Below are 17,971 nucleotides of genomic sequence, written 5' to 3' on the forward strand. Positions count from 1 at the left end.
GATGTTTGTTGTTTTTAATAAGTGAAAAAAGGTTAGATGAACTAAGAAAACTGCAACAAGAAGAATGAAATAGTCGATTACCACAACTGTAACTGCAACAAGAAGAATGAAATAGTCGATTACCACAACTGTACCTGTTGCATGCTCATTAATGTTCCTTTTTTTGCTGAGAAAAGTTCAAAAAGTTATATTGATGTAAAAACCCATTTTCAAAAAATCAGCTGGCTAATACAAAACACAAACACAAACAGCAACAATTATCACAACTTTGAAAGCTGACATTAACATCAGCCATGAATCATATTTAACAAGCCACAGTTTCACCCAACATAAGCCCAATAAACTAATTAGATGGCGTACAATGTCAGCAATATCAATAGACTTGGAAATATTAATCTTAAGAAACTCCTATAGAGCTACAAGGAAGACTTCTTAGCATTTTTAGAAAATTGAAGCTGATCATAGATAATTTGTTTTGGGGTAATTGAAATCAGGGTAGACATTGATATTGCATTTTGGAGAAATCACTAGAAAGAGTTGCTTCAAATTACATATCTCCATGAACAAGGGCCCTCTTCTTAAATATGGTTCCTCGCACATCTTCATTGAATCCAAAGGCATTTGTGGATTGCGATGGTGAATTGCAAAATTCCTATTGGTGGCCAATGTTAGGATAAGCCATAAGGTGACATTAACCTTGCAATCCTAAGCCATTCATATGTCTCCATGTTCTTTGGAAAGTGTTCCCTATGACATGTGAGCAAAATATTAAATATTTGTACTATATGGCTATTTGTAATTGCATTTTCAAGAGGTGATAAATATAAATCAAAATGGATAAAATACGTTCCTTCCTGTTGACGTGTTTTTTATGACAGCGTCGAACACAGAATAAAGTTGCCTAACGGTCACTTCACTCTCTCTTGATCAAAGTATGATTGCATGCTAAGATTGCAAGAAGTTCAAACAATCGACTCCAAGGTTCCTTTATGCTACGGACGTGACTCAGTCGGCTGATGTGTTTGCTGAGGGGCCTTACGTTTGCATTATTCTTTCGGTTCTTTGTTGTGGCTGGAACTCCATCATCAGATATGGCAATTCTGCGATGTTGTTGCTTCGAACGGACTAAAATGAACTGAAAGAAAAGGGAAAGGGTTCAGAAGGATCTAAATCTACTCCTAAGGGCAGTGATAACAATGAATAGTGCTCTGGTGGACAAATTCCAAATAAACCAAGCTCTGCTTCGCCAAGATCAACTACAACTCTGCAAGAACCGGTGCAATCTTCTGGGGATGGTAGAGGATTTTCAAATCGAGAAAGTACATTTGAATACCCAAAAACAACGCAATCCAAACGACTATCCACAATTGAACTCAGCACAAATTTAGGGGGCTCAGACTAACTTTACACTACGACTTACAATCAGCAAGATGCAAAAAGTATGAACCATGGAAATTCATCAAACACCATTACATTCTCTATTGAAATCAAAGCACTTTACTATTTCTACTCTAAGTGAGGAAGGTGAAACCATGCAAACTTTGAAAAAATAACTTAAGTGGACACCATCAAAGAACAATGTTTCACTATTATTTTCTCAAAAACTTATCGCAACAATTTCATGCAAAGCTCCGTCCTTTACAAATGAGGGGGGTCACCCCTTTATATAGGCCTCAGGACATGATTACATGCAAACCCTAATTAGGGTTTTCCCTAAAAGATTATCCACTCAAGATGCAACAAGGTGGGAATCTCCAATTAATAACCCATCATGCCCATATACAATTGATTCAGAAGTACCCAAAATAGCATCCATTGCGCATTAAATGCACCCCTCCTTCAAATTCGCCCAACATGTGTTGAACATTCATCCATGCAAAAATCACCCCATTATGTCATAAATGATCCATCATTTCCACATGCAGAGGCTACATGCAAAAGGAATCTGCCATAAATTCAACATGCGATGACCGGGTCGCCATTTGGTCAAATATTCCGGTAATGAATGCACCACTCTACTGCCATGTGTTCAATAGATCCTCACCATGCAAGTGGACCCCACTGTCGTATATCCGCTCCTGCACATCTGGAATTGTTGGAGAGGGAAAATTCAATTAAGGAAGAATATTCTTGAAGTCTCTTCAACTTTCCTTGCCTTAGAAATTTTATCTTCAATTCATCCTTGGATTTGATTTCTTGTTGTGGAGAAATTCTCCTTTGGAAAGAAATTTGTTCCTTACCCTGAGGAAGGAAATTTTTCATACCTTAGCCAATTTTCATGATTTCCAAGAACTATGTCCTGAAGGAAGAAATTTCAAACACTTAGTCAATTTTTCACCTTTCCTGGAATTTCTTCTTCTTGGGTGCAATTCTTCCCCGATGAAGAAATTCATCTATTTGTGCACTATCCATGAGAAGATCATTTTAGCGCACTCTTGTGTTCCTAGGCTGCATTTTACACTTGGTGGGGAATTCTTTCAATTCCATGGATTCCTTGCATCCCTCTATCTAGGGCTCCTTCTCTCACTTGGGCGCTAAAATGCCTTGGTCAAGAACTCTTGCAATTTGCCTATTTCTCCATGCACTCTTCATTCTGGCACCCTCCACAAGACTGGGGCGGAAATTCCTCCTGAGGAAGGAATTCATTGTTTTGTGAATTGTCCATGTCTTCTTTTCAACATCCCTATTTTTTAGGGATCCTCCTAAAATTTAGGAGCCAGGTTTGTTGGATGGAGAATTCTACCACGATTCTGAATCTATAACAATTTCCTCATCCCGGCAAGATTCGGTGTCTAAAAATAGCAAATTCAAAAATTTGCCCAAGGGGAATTTTATTTTCTATTCCTCCTTGACCCCTCGGATTCCATGCCTTAGGCAAAATTTCAACTTTTTAGCTTGGGCGTTGAATTCACTATGCCTTGGAATTTTCACTTTTTTACACCTTCCATGGAATGTCCAGTTTGGCGCCCAAGTCCACATTTGGGCGGATTTTTTATCTGGCCAAGGATTCATGGAATTTTCCTTCTATCCATGGGAATCCCATTTTGGCGCCCTTCCTCATGTCCTAGCACAAATCACACTTAGCCAAGGATTCATGGATTTTTCCGTTTGTCCTTGCCTAACCCATTTTGGCGCCCAACTACATACTTGGGCGGAATTTTGCTTATGCCATGGATTCATGGAATTTTCCATCTGTCCTTGCCTGGCCCATTTTGGCGCCCAACTGCATACTTGGGCGGAATTTTGCTTATGCCATGGATTCATGGAATTTTCCATCTGTCCTTGCCTGCCTCAGTTTGGCGCCCAATCTTTTCCTTGGGCGGAATTCTTCATGCATGGAGGATTTTGATGCTTTTCACAAGTTCCAGGCTCTTCGTCAGGATATATATATGAAATATAACATTTAAGTATAAGTGATACTTTAAGTTATATTTCATATATATTGTCAGGATGTTTGAGAGTGGTTTCAGGTCCATAGGATTCATAATGCAAATTCTGGATTTTGGAAGATCTTTCAAGTTTTCAGACTTAGTCAAATTTCAGGCCATTTTCGGATCAGGATGATATTGGTGGATTGATGCGAATTTCTGGACTTGGATGATTTTGCATGCTCTCCTCCTCTGGAATAGGACTTCCAAACTTAACCATTTTTTGATCCAACTTGTCTGCCTTCTGACTCTTACAGATTTAGAAATGGTCTTCAAGAACGTTCAGTCTTCAGCGTCTTCGGAGATATTCAGCTTTCAGTGTTTTCCTGTGAAGATCCTGCCAAAAGTAGATTTTCCCACATAGTAAGTGTTTCAAAATGTCAAGGTTTGGGCAAAATAGTTCAGAAAAGCACTTACTAAAAATAGAAACTTACTAAAAATAGTAAGTTTGATTTTTGGCAAAATGACGACATCCTGGGACTCAGAAAAATCCCTAAAAAATAGGGACTTTCTAAAAATAGAAAGTTGCTTCGTTTGGGCTCAAATTTTACTAGGAGGTTCCTTGAAAGGTCCCGATTCCAGTTGTATGTTCAGTTTTCCCAAAACCCTAATAGAAACCCCTAAACTCTAGGACAAAAGGCAAAAACCCTAAAATTCACAAAACGAGTCCTAGACAGCCGAATTTGCTCAAACGAAAGGCAGACTAAATCGAAATGACCCTCGAACACCTGCAAAGCAGAGAGACTGACGAGACTACTGCGAAAAGACCCCAAAAATGCAAGCCAAAAGACCGGGAGGGCCTAAAAAGTAGGGGGTCCCCATTTGCAATGGGGCGATGTGTGAAAACGTCACAACACTTCCCACATCCATAATGAAATATGAAGGGTCATGCATAAGGAGATAAAGCTTGGGAGGAGAAAAGGTGTCCATTTGGGGTTCTAAACAGTCACCGCAAACTTCGGTTGCAAGCTTTGGAGCACTCAAAATGTGTAAAGACTAAGTGGCTTTGGGTTTGGCATCCGTGAGGAGTCACTTGAATAGTTATTTATTATTTTATTATGTCTATTGGTTATTAATTATCCAAGGCATGTGTTTCTGCAAGTGGTTTTGGCCGCTAGTTTTGGGAAAACAGCAATGGGTTTTCCTCTCCCATTTGGCTATAAAAGGGAGCCAAGGCATAGTTGTTTAATCATTAGTTGGTCATTGTTTCCAAGTAGTTCCAGAATCGTTTGGAGAAGTGTAGTGAAGTGTATTATTGTGGTGTTTTCTCTTTTGAAGAATAATAATATACTTTGCCTCGTTCTTTGGTGGAGTTTTTTCCTAAAAGGGTTTCTCCACGTAAATCTGGTGTCTCTTTTGGTATGGTTGTTTTTTTATTTATGTTGAATGGTGAAATCACATGTTCATTTCAGATTTGGTTTCAAATTTGCAATCACATAAGAAAGTTAATATTGCAAGCTTTCTTCACCTTGTTTCTCAACATTTGGTATCAAAGCTACAGTTCTACTAAAAGGGGAATGCTTTCTCTTTAAGTGTTGAAGGTTTTTTGCTATAGTGGGAGCTTTTGTTGTGCGGTTTTGCAGATTTGAGAACAAGATTGAAAGCAATGTCTTGTACTTCTTGCACAGATATTGAGAATCTAAAAGTTCATCCAATAAGTTATGCCTCAAAAAAAAGTTATATTCTTTCAAAATGAAAGAGGGTGAATCTATTATAAATCATTTGAATTCTTTTAATCTAATTATAAGTCAACTTGCATCGATAGATGTTAAATTAGAAGATGAAGATAAATGTATCGTATTTCTTTACTCTTTGCTCGAATCTTGGGAAAATTTGATTGTTGCTATTAGCAGTGGTAGTGCAGAGGCAAAGATGGACAACTTGATTGCCATACTTCTTTCAGAGGAGGTGAGAAGAAAGTCTATGAATGTTGGCTCCCAAGATTTCTTGCATGTGCGAAGAAAGTCCAAAGAAAAAGGACCTAAAGGGGATAAAAAGAGGGAGAAGTCTAAAAGACAATCGAAGACCCCCAAAAAGAGAAAAATGTTGGAATTGTGGGAAAAGAGGGCATGTGAACTTTGAAGAAGGAATTTAGAATTAAGAAAAAGAATGTTGATTCCTCCATAGAAAAATCACCAAATGATGATTTTGATGCTTCGTTTATTTCTACTAACATTGTTAGTGATGATGCTTGGCCTATTGATTTAGGTGCCTCCTACCACATGACTGCTCACAAGGAGTGGTTTTCCTCTTACAAAGCATATGATGGGGGAGAGGTTTTCCTTGGTAACAACAGTACAAAGAAGGTTGTTGGTAAAGGAAAGGTAAAATTATTTTTCAATGATGGAAGAGTAAAAACCATTGCTAAAGTTTTGCATATTTCAAGACTTGCTGGAAATCTCCCTTCTGTATCCAAGTTGAATGATTTTGGAATGCATGTGATATTTGACAAGTCTAGTTGCAGGTTGGTAAGAGGGAGTTTGGTAATAGCTAAAGGATCTCGAATAGGGACTTTGTTTAGGCTTAATGCCTCTACTTTTTGTAACTCTGCCATGTAACTAGCAATGGAAATACATACATATTGTGGCACCAAAGATTGGGTCATAGTGGTGAAAAAGTTCCATTCTAAGTAAACGATTTCTTGATGGTCTTTTCGATTATTCTGTTGGCAAAAATGATTTTGTGAGCATTGTGTATTTGGTAAATAGAATAGATCATCATTTCCTAAAGGAATCTATAAGTCCAAGAGATCATTAGAGATTACTCATTCAAATGTGTGTGGTCCAGTGGATGTTGTTTCTTTGGGAAAATCTCGGTATTATGTTTCCTTCATTTATTATTTCTTGAGATACACTTGGATTTATTTTAAAAATTCTAAATCTAAAGTTTTCACTAAGTTTGAGGAATTTAAGGCCTTAGTCGAAAAGCAATCAGATAATAAGATAAAAAGTGTTGAGGACTGACAATGGGGGTGAATATTGTTCAAGGGAATTTGATGAGTTCTATAACCATGCAAGTAATGTTCAGCATAATACTACTCCTTACGCTCCCCAACAAAATGGGGTAGAAGAAAGAATGAACCAAACCATAATGGAGAGCTAGGAGCATGTTGAGTGGTGCTGAGCTTGATAGATGATGCAGAAGATGTCAGTACGACTTGTTATTTCATTAACAGATCTCCTTGTTCAGCTTTTACTGACAAAACTCCTTATGAAGTGTGGATAGGTATAAAGCCATCGGTTGCACAGCTAAGGGTCTTTGGTTGTGAGGCTTTCGTTCATGTGCCTCAGCAAAAGCAACCTAAACTGGATCCAAAACCTCAAAAATTCATTTTTGTTGGTTACAATGAGAATGTAAAAGGTTATAAGCTTCGGAATCCTTTAACCCAAAAAATGATTCTTTCTAGAGATGTTATTTTCAAGGAGTTTAGAACTTACTCGAGTGAAGAACAACCAAAGGAGAAGACAAAGATAGTGCACTTTGAAACAGATTGAGAAGCAGGAAGATGCACATGTGGAAGAACAAATAGATGAATCTGAGGATGGAGAAGAAGAAGAAGAGGGCTCCGAGAGTTTAGATGATGTGTAGGATGAGCATACAAAGGAAGATGAACAGGTGGATCCCATTACTCCTACCTCGAAGAGGTCCACAAGGCCACGAAATCCAATTGATAAGTATAGCCCACCAGATTTCCATTGTATATTTGCTTTGTTAAGCATTGACAATGAACCTAGATCCTTCAGGGGGGCTCTCTCTTTGAAGGAAAGTGAGTCTTGGATGTAGGCCATGAAGGAGGAGATGATGGCCTTAGACAGTTGTGACACCTGGGATCTTCTAAGTTTGCCCAAAGGAAGGAAGCCCATTAGATGTTTGTGGGTATTTGAAAAGAAGGTTGAAGAAGACGGACAATTAGAATAGTACAAGGCCAAACTGGTGGCCAAGGGCTACTCCCAAAGAGAGGGAATTGCTTTCAGTGAAATTTTCTCTCCTGTTGCAAAATTGAATTCTATTAGATTCCTATTGTCTATTGCTACTGCTTGTGATTTTGAAATAGAGAAAATGGATGTTAAAACTGTTTTCTTGCATGGGGATCTTGAGGAGGAGATTTATATGCAACAGCCTAAGGATTTTGTTGTGAAAGGGAAAGAACAATTGATTTGAAAGTTAAAGAGATCTTTGTATGGTTTGAAACAGTCACCCAGGATGTGGTACCAAAAGTTCAATACTTTGTTATTGAATTTGGGTTATAAGGGGAGTGAGGAAGATCATTGTGTTTATATTAAGGTTATTGATGATCAAATACTTATCATTGTCTTGTATGTTGAGAACATGTTGTTTATGGGTAACATCAAGGTGATGACTAGAGAACTCAAGGCTCATCTTTTTGGCACATTTGATATGAAAGACTTGGGGGCTGCAAAATATATTCTTGAGATGGAGATTAGCAAAGATTGGGTTCACAGAAGGCTTTGGTTAAGCCAAAGTAAGTATGTTGATACTATTTTGCAAAGGTAGTATTCCTTTTCCAGTTGGTACTGTTGATGTGTTTTTCATGCACATGCGAACACAGAATAAAATACCCAAAAGTATCTTATCCTCTCTTGAACAAAGCTTCTCAAATGCTAAAGATTGGCTTAAGGATCACTTGAGACAACTCCAAGGTTTATAAATGTCAGGTCTTGACATGTGGATAAGCACGAGTGGTCAATTGCTGGTATCACAAGGGGACTTACATTGAATTGTTAAATGCTTGAATCGTTGGAACTTGATCATCTGATGTAGCAATCTTGTGATATTTTTCTGTCCTAAACTAGCTTGGATTGAAAAAAAGGGCAAAAGATGAAGGGTTGAGGAACTCTATCTTAAGCCTAAAATGCAAGAATATGGGTGAATGATTAGATGGAATCCTATTGGGCCAAGTCTCACCATCAACTTGAACAATTTGATGAAGCTCAGTGCAATCTTCTAAGGACATTTCAAAGATGTTCAAATTATCATCAAACATTGATCACCACTCAAGTTAATGCATAAACAATGGACACATAACAATTTGAAGTTAAGTTCATATCATTCCAGTTAACAATTTGAAGTTAAGTTCATATCATTCCAGTTAACAATTTGAAGTTAAGTTCATATCATTCCAGTTGACCACGCAAGGCACACTTACAATCAGCAAGAGGCTAGTGGTATAGACTAAACGGATTCCACGCAAACACAGTCAACAATTTCTTCCACTCAATCTAATCAACATAAAAGTAAATTGAGAAGTAGAAACCATGAGACTTGTTGAAATAATACATTTCACCATAACTTCAATGAAAAGAGTATCTCATTTACAAGTCTTTAACAACAATTTATTCTCCTCCTAATCTATTCTATCTTCTATTATATTCTTCTCCTCTTCCTATTCACTAACTATTCTCTCTATTTCTCCATTAACCTTTACAAATGAAGAGCTTGAGCCTTATATAGAGAGCTCTTTACAATGAACGGCCAAGATCAAATCTCCATCAACAACCAAGATTTTACAATGAAAACCCTAATTAGGGTTTGTTACAACAAACTCTATTCTAGCCAATAAAATAATTACAACATTTTGACACGTGTCTTCTCTGGAATATTCAACCAATGGATAACGGGGGTAGGTGCCTCGAGGTTTGTGCCTTCATAGACGAGTCAGGTACATTGCATCTAGACATGTTGATGTGGAACTCCTTCGATTGGTGGAGATAGTAATTGGGATGCCACCTTAATTCGCTTGAAGACTTGGGAGATTTGATACCCAGCATTACAAGCTTGCTCGATGCTTGGTGTGATGATGGGAAGCATCATTCATCCATCCTTGCTTGCTTATCCTACCTTGAGATAGTTATGTGATATCTCTTTATACTTCAAGATCTTGACCTTTTCATGTCATCTTGATGTGGTGAAAGTTCTTGAGATTCTTCCTCCCTTGATACCCTTGTGCTTTCTAATGAGTTTTTCTTCTTGAAGTTGCATGGTGGCAGAGTCTTGCAATCTTCCTCCTTTTGCTTTGCAATCACCATCCTCTCCCATCTGCAAAACAACACAAACATGATATCAAATACCCAATATATAACCTTGATAGTTCTTCTTACTTGATATATTCTTGATTTTATGTGTTTTGCAGGTTTAATAAGAGGATTTGGAGAGAGCTCACTCTCATGAAGGAGCACTTGAAGTTCGCTCCAACCTTGATGCTCATGAAGTTACCCTTAAACTTGTCTTTAAATTTGCTTTGACTTGTTCCCTACATTCTATGGAGTCTTTAACCATCTATTGCTGCAAACATGACAAACTGTCCTTAGGGAAAGTCTCTAGAGGAAATTCACTCCAAATGGTGTGCACATGAAGTTCGCCCCACAAGGTGAGCACATGAAGTAACCCTCTAACTTACCCTTCATCATCTCAAATTGAAAATTGTTCTCTCTTAAGCATGTTAAGACATCAAATTAGCTCAAGAAAATGATCTATTAGTAGTTTTGCATCTTATTTTGGACAAATGAGGCAAATTCGCTCCAAGGCTTATGCATATGAAGTTCACTCCAATCACCTTGCTCATGAAGTTCGCTCCAATCATCTTGCTCATGAAGTTCGCTCCAATCATCTTGCTCATGAAGTTCGCTCCAATATGGGAGCACAAGAAGTAACCTTTTATCTTGCCTATTCATCTTCTTAACTCAAAATCACTCCTTCCAAGCATTAAATCGGTTCAAAGCAATGTTCTCATAAACAATCTTGCAAATTCTTGATCACATGTACATGAGGTTCGCTCTACTTGGCTTCTACATGAAGTTCGGTCCCCTAGGCTTGAACATGAAGTTTGCTCCCCTACCTCAATTCATGAATTTTACTCCCCTAGGCTTGGAAATGAAGTTCGCTCCCCTTTTCTTAGACATGAAGTTCGCTCTCCCTGCCTAGAACATGAAGTTCACTCTCCTTGCCTTGAACATGAAGTTCGCTTCAAACCAACTTTTCTTCAATCACTTCATCATTTCATCACTCAATCATTAGGTTTTTCAAGTCTTCATCTACAAAAACATGTCAAACTTACCTCATGGCGGCCTAAAATAAAAAAATTCGCTCCTATTAAAGAATACATGAAGTAAACTTTCCTCTAAAGGAGTACTTGAAGTTACTTTCAAAATCAATCATTCTAACCCCCTTTTCTCACTTACACTCATTTTCCCAACTTCACTTCGTCATAGCATGCTCAACATGAGGTCTTAGGATGAATTTCACTTTGAGGGAGAGGCACATGAAGTTCGCTTCACAAGGCTAAGCACATGAAGTGAATTTCAAATCAAAACTCTGACTTACCTTTGCTCACTTCATCTCAACTAAGGGCGTTCAAAACGAATTCCGCTCCTCATTAGGAGCACTTGAATCTTTCGCCCTCGACCTCGAATACTCTAACTAGCAGTCTTTCACACTCTTTGGTTGAGCTCATGATAGACTTGACTCTCATGATATCTTGACGTTACAAACTCACTCATTTCACACCTCACACAAGGCTATCCACCTGACTCTTGGCTTCTTGACCATCTATACCTCTTTAATGCAAAGGCTAATAGCTAAGGACTCTAACACTACCCTAGAAAGGAAAAAGTGGGGGTCCCCATTTGCAATGGGGTGATGTGTGAATACCTCACAATGGATACTAAGTTGACTTTAGACATGTGTCTAAGCTTTGATGATGATTATGAGGATATGCCTAAGGTTCCTTATGCTAGTGCCATTGGGATCTTGATGTATGCAATGGTTTGCACTATACCAAATATAGCCCAAGCAATGGGAGTTTTGAGCAGGTTTATGTCTAATCCTAGTAAAGAGCATTATACTTTTGTTAAGCGGGTGTTTAGATATTGTGAGGTAATTTGATTACTATTTGGTTTATCATGGTACCAATGATATGCCTAAGTCATTGGACATATAGGGATTTGTTGATGCAGATTGGACAACTGACTACGATAGTCAAAGGTCCACTAGTGATTATGTATTTATTTTGATTGAAGGAGCAGTGAATTGGATGAGTAAGAGGCAGCCCACAATTGCTTTGTCCACCACTGAAGCAGAGTATATGGCTGCTACTCATGCCTCTAAGGAAGTGGCATGGTTACAAAGACTTGGTATTGGCATTGGTTTTGATTGCAGGACTATGAGGATCGCATGTGACAGTTAGAGTGTTATATGTTTGGCCAAGAATCCTATGTATCATGTTTGTACTAAGCATGTTGATGTTCAATATCACCTTGTGCAAGAAATGGTTGATAATGGTAAGGTATTGATAGAAAATGTTGACACTTAAGATAATGTTGCAGATTCTCTTACGAAACCAGTGACCACAAAAAAGATATCTTGGTGTAGGAAGGCCATGGGCCTTAATCATTGTACTTGATTTTATTTTGTGTATCTCTTGGATGTAATTGAAATGTATAATTTCAAGTGGGAGAATGTTAAAATAAGGTGAGATTAACCTTGCAATCCTAAGCCATTCATATGTCTCCATGTTCTTTGGAAAGTGTTCCCTATAACATGTGAGAAATATATTAAATATTTGTACTTTATGGCTATTTGTAATTGCATTTTCAAGAGCTGATAAATATAAATCAAAATGGATAAAATAAAATCATTCCCACGTCCATAATGAGACATGAAGGGTCATGCATAAGGAGATAAATTTTGGGAGGAGGAAAAGTGTCTAATTGGGGTTTTGAACAATCACCGCAAACTTTGGCCACAAGCTTTGGAGTATTCGAAATGTGTAAAGACTAAGTGGCTTTGGGTTTGGTGCCCATGAGGAGTCACTTGAAAAGTTATTTATTATTTTATTATGTCTATTGGCTACTCATTCTCCAAGGCATGGGTTTTTGCAAGTGGTTTTGACCCATTGTTTTGGGAAAACAGTTGTGGTTTTTCCTCTCCTATTTGGCTAAAAAAGGGAGCCGAGGGATAGTTGTTTAATCATCAACTGGTCATTGTTTCCAAGTAGTTCTAGGATCCTTTGGATAAGTGTAGTGAAGTGTATAATTTTGGTGTTCTCTCTTTTGAAAAATAATAATATACTTACCCTCGTTCTCTAGTGGAGTTTTTTCCTGAAAGAGTTTCTCCACGTAAATCTAGTGTCTCTTTTGGTATGATTGTTTTTATATTTATGTTATCACATGTTCATTTCAGATTTGTAATCACATTTGAAAGTTAATATTGCAAGCTTTCTTCACCTTGTTTCTCAACAGCCAAGACTTGAGTAGAACCAAAACTAACTACTTGATGATGCTAATGCTTGTTGGGCTTGTTCCAAGTAGTCTATTCTTGTATACCCTCATAATACAAACACCTAATGAGATCACAAAGAAAAACATTCTTAAGTTTTTGAAGATGGAGCTACTACAAATCATTGTTACACATCAATTGTTGAACACACTCCTCTTGCTTCTTTTGAAATTGGACATGCTAGAGCAGATTCTATTATAGTGACTTTGAGTAGGCTATCCATTTCTGAGAGATTGCAATGGAGATAGAACAAAATATGAATTGACCAATGGGATGAAATTCGAAAAGTCATTTCTGACTATGATGGGAAGAGTACAAGACAGCACATGTATTTATGTTGGCAGGAAGTGCAACCATACTAGAGGCACCTAAACCATACTTAGAAGAAGGAGGTAGACAGAATATTAGCACTATCAATAGGCTAAGTAAGAGTATACCAATTTTGAAGGAACATAATTTCTTAAGATTGTTGAATCAAATAGTCATTTATTTGGAGGAGAAAGAGGAAGAAGAGTCATTTGAAGAGTCAGAAAAAGACAAGGCAAGTGAAGGCACTCCTGTCTGTAATGTCCCATAATGGGAGCCTCTTATATTCTGACCTTGAATCACAACTTTAGTGCATAGTGATTACAATTGAGGGACACTATTGTCAACTAAGCTTGGTCTGGAACCTGCACAACAGATTAGTCAACATTTCCATTATGCCTTGATAGATTATACATTCAGCATTCTTTATATATTGCATAATTAAATAAAGGATTCAACAACCCTTTCTCTACCTACACCAATTCCCATTATGGAGCTCAAGGAGAATCACCCAAGGCACTTCAAATCTATCCTTCTCCAACAACCCCAAGGACCTCATAAACTTGGCCTCTTGGCCCACACTCGGGGTTGGCGTACATGCTGGAGCATAGTGCTCTTGCTTCCTTGTATTCTCCCTCCATAATTGGATGGTGAGATCGAAAGGTATTATAGATTCCATCTTATAATTTACTTAATCATCATATGAACAGTAAGTGATAGAAAGCCATTATTAAACTGTCATAGATATTGCTGTCTCTATTAATATTACTATTAAATTCTGCATAAGAACATTATCAGGCTTCATATATTAATCATACATATTCAGCTCATCCCCATGCATACCACCAAGAACAAAGTTCTTACAGCCTGTAACTTAATAACAGTTCTATTCTGATCTGATCCATGGTGATGATATTGGATGCATTTGATTCCTTTCCTTTATATCTCTCCGTGTAAGGGAGAGGTCACACCTCTTCATCATGCATGCACTTTGGTAAGAGAAACATCTTTTCACCATTAGCACCCTTTGAAAGAGTGCAACTCTTCATTATTTCTACCCTTTGAAAGGGACACAACCTTTCATGATCAGATCAGATCTTCTTATTTGAATCAGATCTGCACTTCTGATTCTCAAATTATCCCCCCTTCTCAAATGAGGCTCTCTTCTCCCTTTTATATTCCATGTTTGAGGGAGTCACAACTTTTCTTTCTATGTCTTTTGACCATTCATAACTTAATTAAATTTTAATTATATTTAACTATATTATTTTGTATTTTAATTTTAATTTTATTTTTATTCTTTTGTATTTTAATATTATTATTATTATTTATTATTAAATTCTATTTCAAAGTGGGGACATTACACTACCCAACTTCATAGTTTAGAGAAAAATGAGTCTTTCAGAGTTTGTGGAGTCCTTTGTGGACAGTGAGTAGTGGCATTGACTGATACAAGAGCTACACATGACTATATTGATGGAGTGGTTGCTTGTAGAGGACTCAAGACTGAAGAGGTTGAAGGATTAAAGGTTGTGGTAGCTGATGGCTTCACTATTTATGCACCGGAATGATACCCCAATTAAGTCTACAGTTGAGAAATTATGAAGTCAAGGATGACCTCTATGTAGTGAGCATACAACTGCAGTATTTGGCATTTAGTGGACGCGATCACTAGGGGATATCACTTTGAATTTCCAGAACATGGATCTAAAATTCCAAGCAGAGGGTAAGAAAGTTGTGTCTAATGGAGGGCCACAAGTTGTCACATTCAAACATGCGGAAAGGTTGATTAGACATGATCAGATTGAGTGGGCAGCAGAAAGGAAGATGAAACGGTTGAAATAGTTGCAACATAAACAGCTGCAGTAACTATCAGTTCTTAATTTCTTCATAAACTGATTGTAACTGTATATTCTTGATCTCCGTGCATGTATACATACAAAAAGTTAGCTTAGGTGTAGCTAGGAAGATAGACAGCCATAGATCTCCCTTGAGAGTATGCCATGTAGAGAATTCATGGATTTATATTGTTTTTTGTTTCAACTCTATCTTTCATGTGCAGCATTCTCTACATGCTATTTTGTCATCTCCAAATCTTTAAGTTTGATTTCCACATCTAACGCATGTAAATTTGAGAAGTTAGTGTTGTCCGCTAAACAGCTATTAAGATCCAAATCAGATATTTTAACCAATTTCAAAAATCAATTAGTATATTCTCAAGCAACTATGGTGTATTTTATGGATCTGAAAAGAAGATCCTCAAATGTTGGAAAAGGAATGAGATGGGAACAGAAATTCAAACTTTGGAAGAGAGAATGTCATTCTATGATTGGTTCTAGTCACTGTTGGCCTCATAAATGCTGTTATGTTCCAGGGACAAAAATAATGCTTAGGTGGAATCAAAAGTGAAATATGTTTGCATAATTAGATTCCTACATTTCAATAAAAGGCTCCTCACTTTGAGGCTGTACGAAAAAGTTATGGCTCTTGGAAGAATTAGGTCAAAGAAGGCTAACAAAGCAGCAAAAATGCATTTGCCTCTCTGCAGAAAGAGGCAAACTCATTACAGACGAGGAAAAATCTGGGATTCGAAGTGTCTTGTCTTCATGTCTTGAACTTTTGGGCTTCCAATTGCACCCAAAACTATTTATAGTGATTAAACGAATATTCCTAATCATCAAGGGGGGAACCTAATGATGGATTCTGGTCCTCTTCATAAGAACATAACAGTTGTGAGCCTATTATGAGTGCATCTTTTCGCTGCAACACTCGTTGTTGCAGAGTTAAAGGTTTTGAGGGTTGGAGAAACACTTGGAGGGACTATTTTGTCTTGTTATACATGCGTGGAAGCCATTCCTAGCTGTTGTACTTGGAAAAGCAGGGTTTATAACAGTGTCAGGGTAGTTTGCAGGTGTAGGGAGCTCATAGATACCATGAAGATGCTCTGTAATAGACCAAGGGGGAAAAAGAACACTTCTCATGACTGCGATTTAGTGGCATGTGCGTTGTTCATTTTTACTGGAGTTTTCTCCCTCATTTAGGCTTTCTCCAATTATATGCTGTGTTGCATTTGTGTGCATATGCTTTACTCGCATTGTGATGTTATAATTGCTCTCTTATTGATGTATAGACATTTGTGAACATCTAAGTTGCTGTCATGACCATTGGAGATGGAGAAAGAGTAGTTTCGTATATGTTCGTAGTGTTTTGTTTAGTAATATCCATTGATAATACATGTGTGAACAATGTCCTCCCTGTTTATGCATACTTATCGAGCACCCAGCAAATTTCATGCAGAATTTACCCGATTTCAACAACCTACGAGCGTTTTCGAGAACCCAACAAGTTGAATGCCTTGTTTTACACCATTTTTTCAATAATTGAGCAGTAACATTTCGAGCAGCTAAGAGGTATGACATTGATCACCCAGCAAGATGGATGTGATATTATACCCATTTTAATAATCTGGGTCTATCTCTCCGCGCACCCAGCAAGTTGGATGCAGTATTTTACTCAATTTCAAAAATCAAGTGGTATCTTTCTGAGCATCCAGCAAATTAGATGTGGTAGTTTGCCCAATTTCAGTAGCCGAACAGTACTTTTTTGAGCGTACAGCAGGTCAGATGCAGTATTTTAACCATTTTTAATAGATTTCATATCTCCTAATTATGCCATTATGCCCAATTTCAACCTTTTGCCATGCTTTTGGGACCTGGTGCTCTCTAATAAAATTCTGGATACTTGACCACAATAGCACACACCATTTAAATATCTTAAATTACTTTAAAGTCACAACGTATGTTTCTCTCTTAACTTTACTATTATGTTTTAATAAGTTTTAAGAAGCGTGCCAATTACATTGAATTAATCATTTTTTTAGCAGACAAATCAACTAAACTACCAGGGCAGAGAAGTAGTAATTACCATCAAATAACATGATGGGTCTGGAGTCAGTGGTGAAAAAAGAATCCGATTCTTTCATAACTTCCAGTTTGGAGGAAGGCAAGCATCTGGTACTAATATCACAGAGTTTCAATCTACTTGTGTTTTTTCTGGTACCAATCGAGATTTGAGCAGGTAAAAATCGACTGGAGATTTGGGTAGCTTTGAAAACATTTTTTATGGAATTCGCGATATAATTTGCACGAGGCATAGAAGACAGGGCTGGCGATAGTTTGTGAATCTGCACACACATGTCCATGACGATGCCAATAATCACATATGCTCCAACAAAATTTAATATTGTATTTGAATATCAAATATGCTGAATGTACTCGTGGTGCACCTCAAAACACCACTTTGTTCACATCTTTGAATTAATTTGTGGCTGATCATTATCTGGTTTATAGTACTTGTCTGGGTATTTATTAATCATCATATCAGACGATGCCTTATTAAAAAGGAAAAGAAAAAATTAAAAGTAGGACTAATATACCCTCGTATAATTAATGGGAAATAATATTACTATTTTTCAAAAAAAAAAATACAATAATAAAATATTTAATACAGTTTAAAGTTCTGAAAAAAAAAATTAATCATAGATAAATAAATTATAATTATAAATAAACAATTAATAAATATCTAATAATTATATAAAATAAATTTATGAAATTTAAATAAATAAAATAATAGGATTTAGTTTTTAATTTGAGTGTAATAGATGTTATCAATTGATTATTCTAATATCCTTTTTGTAGTTGTTCACTTTCATGATTATAGATTTAATTTGTATAATTATGGATTTGAATCTAGCGTATATGATTTTTATGCAAGTACAAGCAATGCTTTGCTTAAGTATCTAGACCTATAATAACATAACTTAGTGTTGTTGGAAAACACTTTTTAGAAGTTTACTAGGCTACGATAATTATCCTTTGTAGAGTCCATAATTCCAATTTAATGGTTTATTGAAGACAACAAGCAATTATATAGTATGCCTAGAA

General features: G+C 37.0%; 1 protein-coding gene across 1 annotated transcript in view; it reads right to left on the minus strand.

Annotated features, from left to right (window-relative positions):
* The window catches only part of LOC131063952 (DCC family protein At1g52590, chloroplastic), a 146,133-nt gene extending 128,779 nt beyond the window's left edge, over positions 1–17,354 (minus strand). The window contains exon 1 of the mRNA XM_059214098.1: positions 16,953–17,354. Within this exon, the coding sequence (XP_059070081.1) occupies positions 16,953–17,229 (277 nt within the window). The 5' untranslated portion in view covers positions 17,230–17,354. The remainder of the gene's footprint in view (positions 1–16,952) is intronic.
* Positions 17,355–17,971: the final 617 nt, after the last annotated feature.

This window comes from Cryptomeria japonica, chromosome 11, assembly GCF_030272615.1.
Source record: "Cryptomeria japonica chromosome 11, Sugi_1.0, whole genome shotgun sequence".
Classification (NCBI taxonomy): domain Eukaryota; kingdom Viridiplantae; phylum Streptophyta; class Pinopsida; order Cupressales; family Cupressaceae; genus Cryptomeria; species Cryptomeria japonica.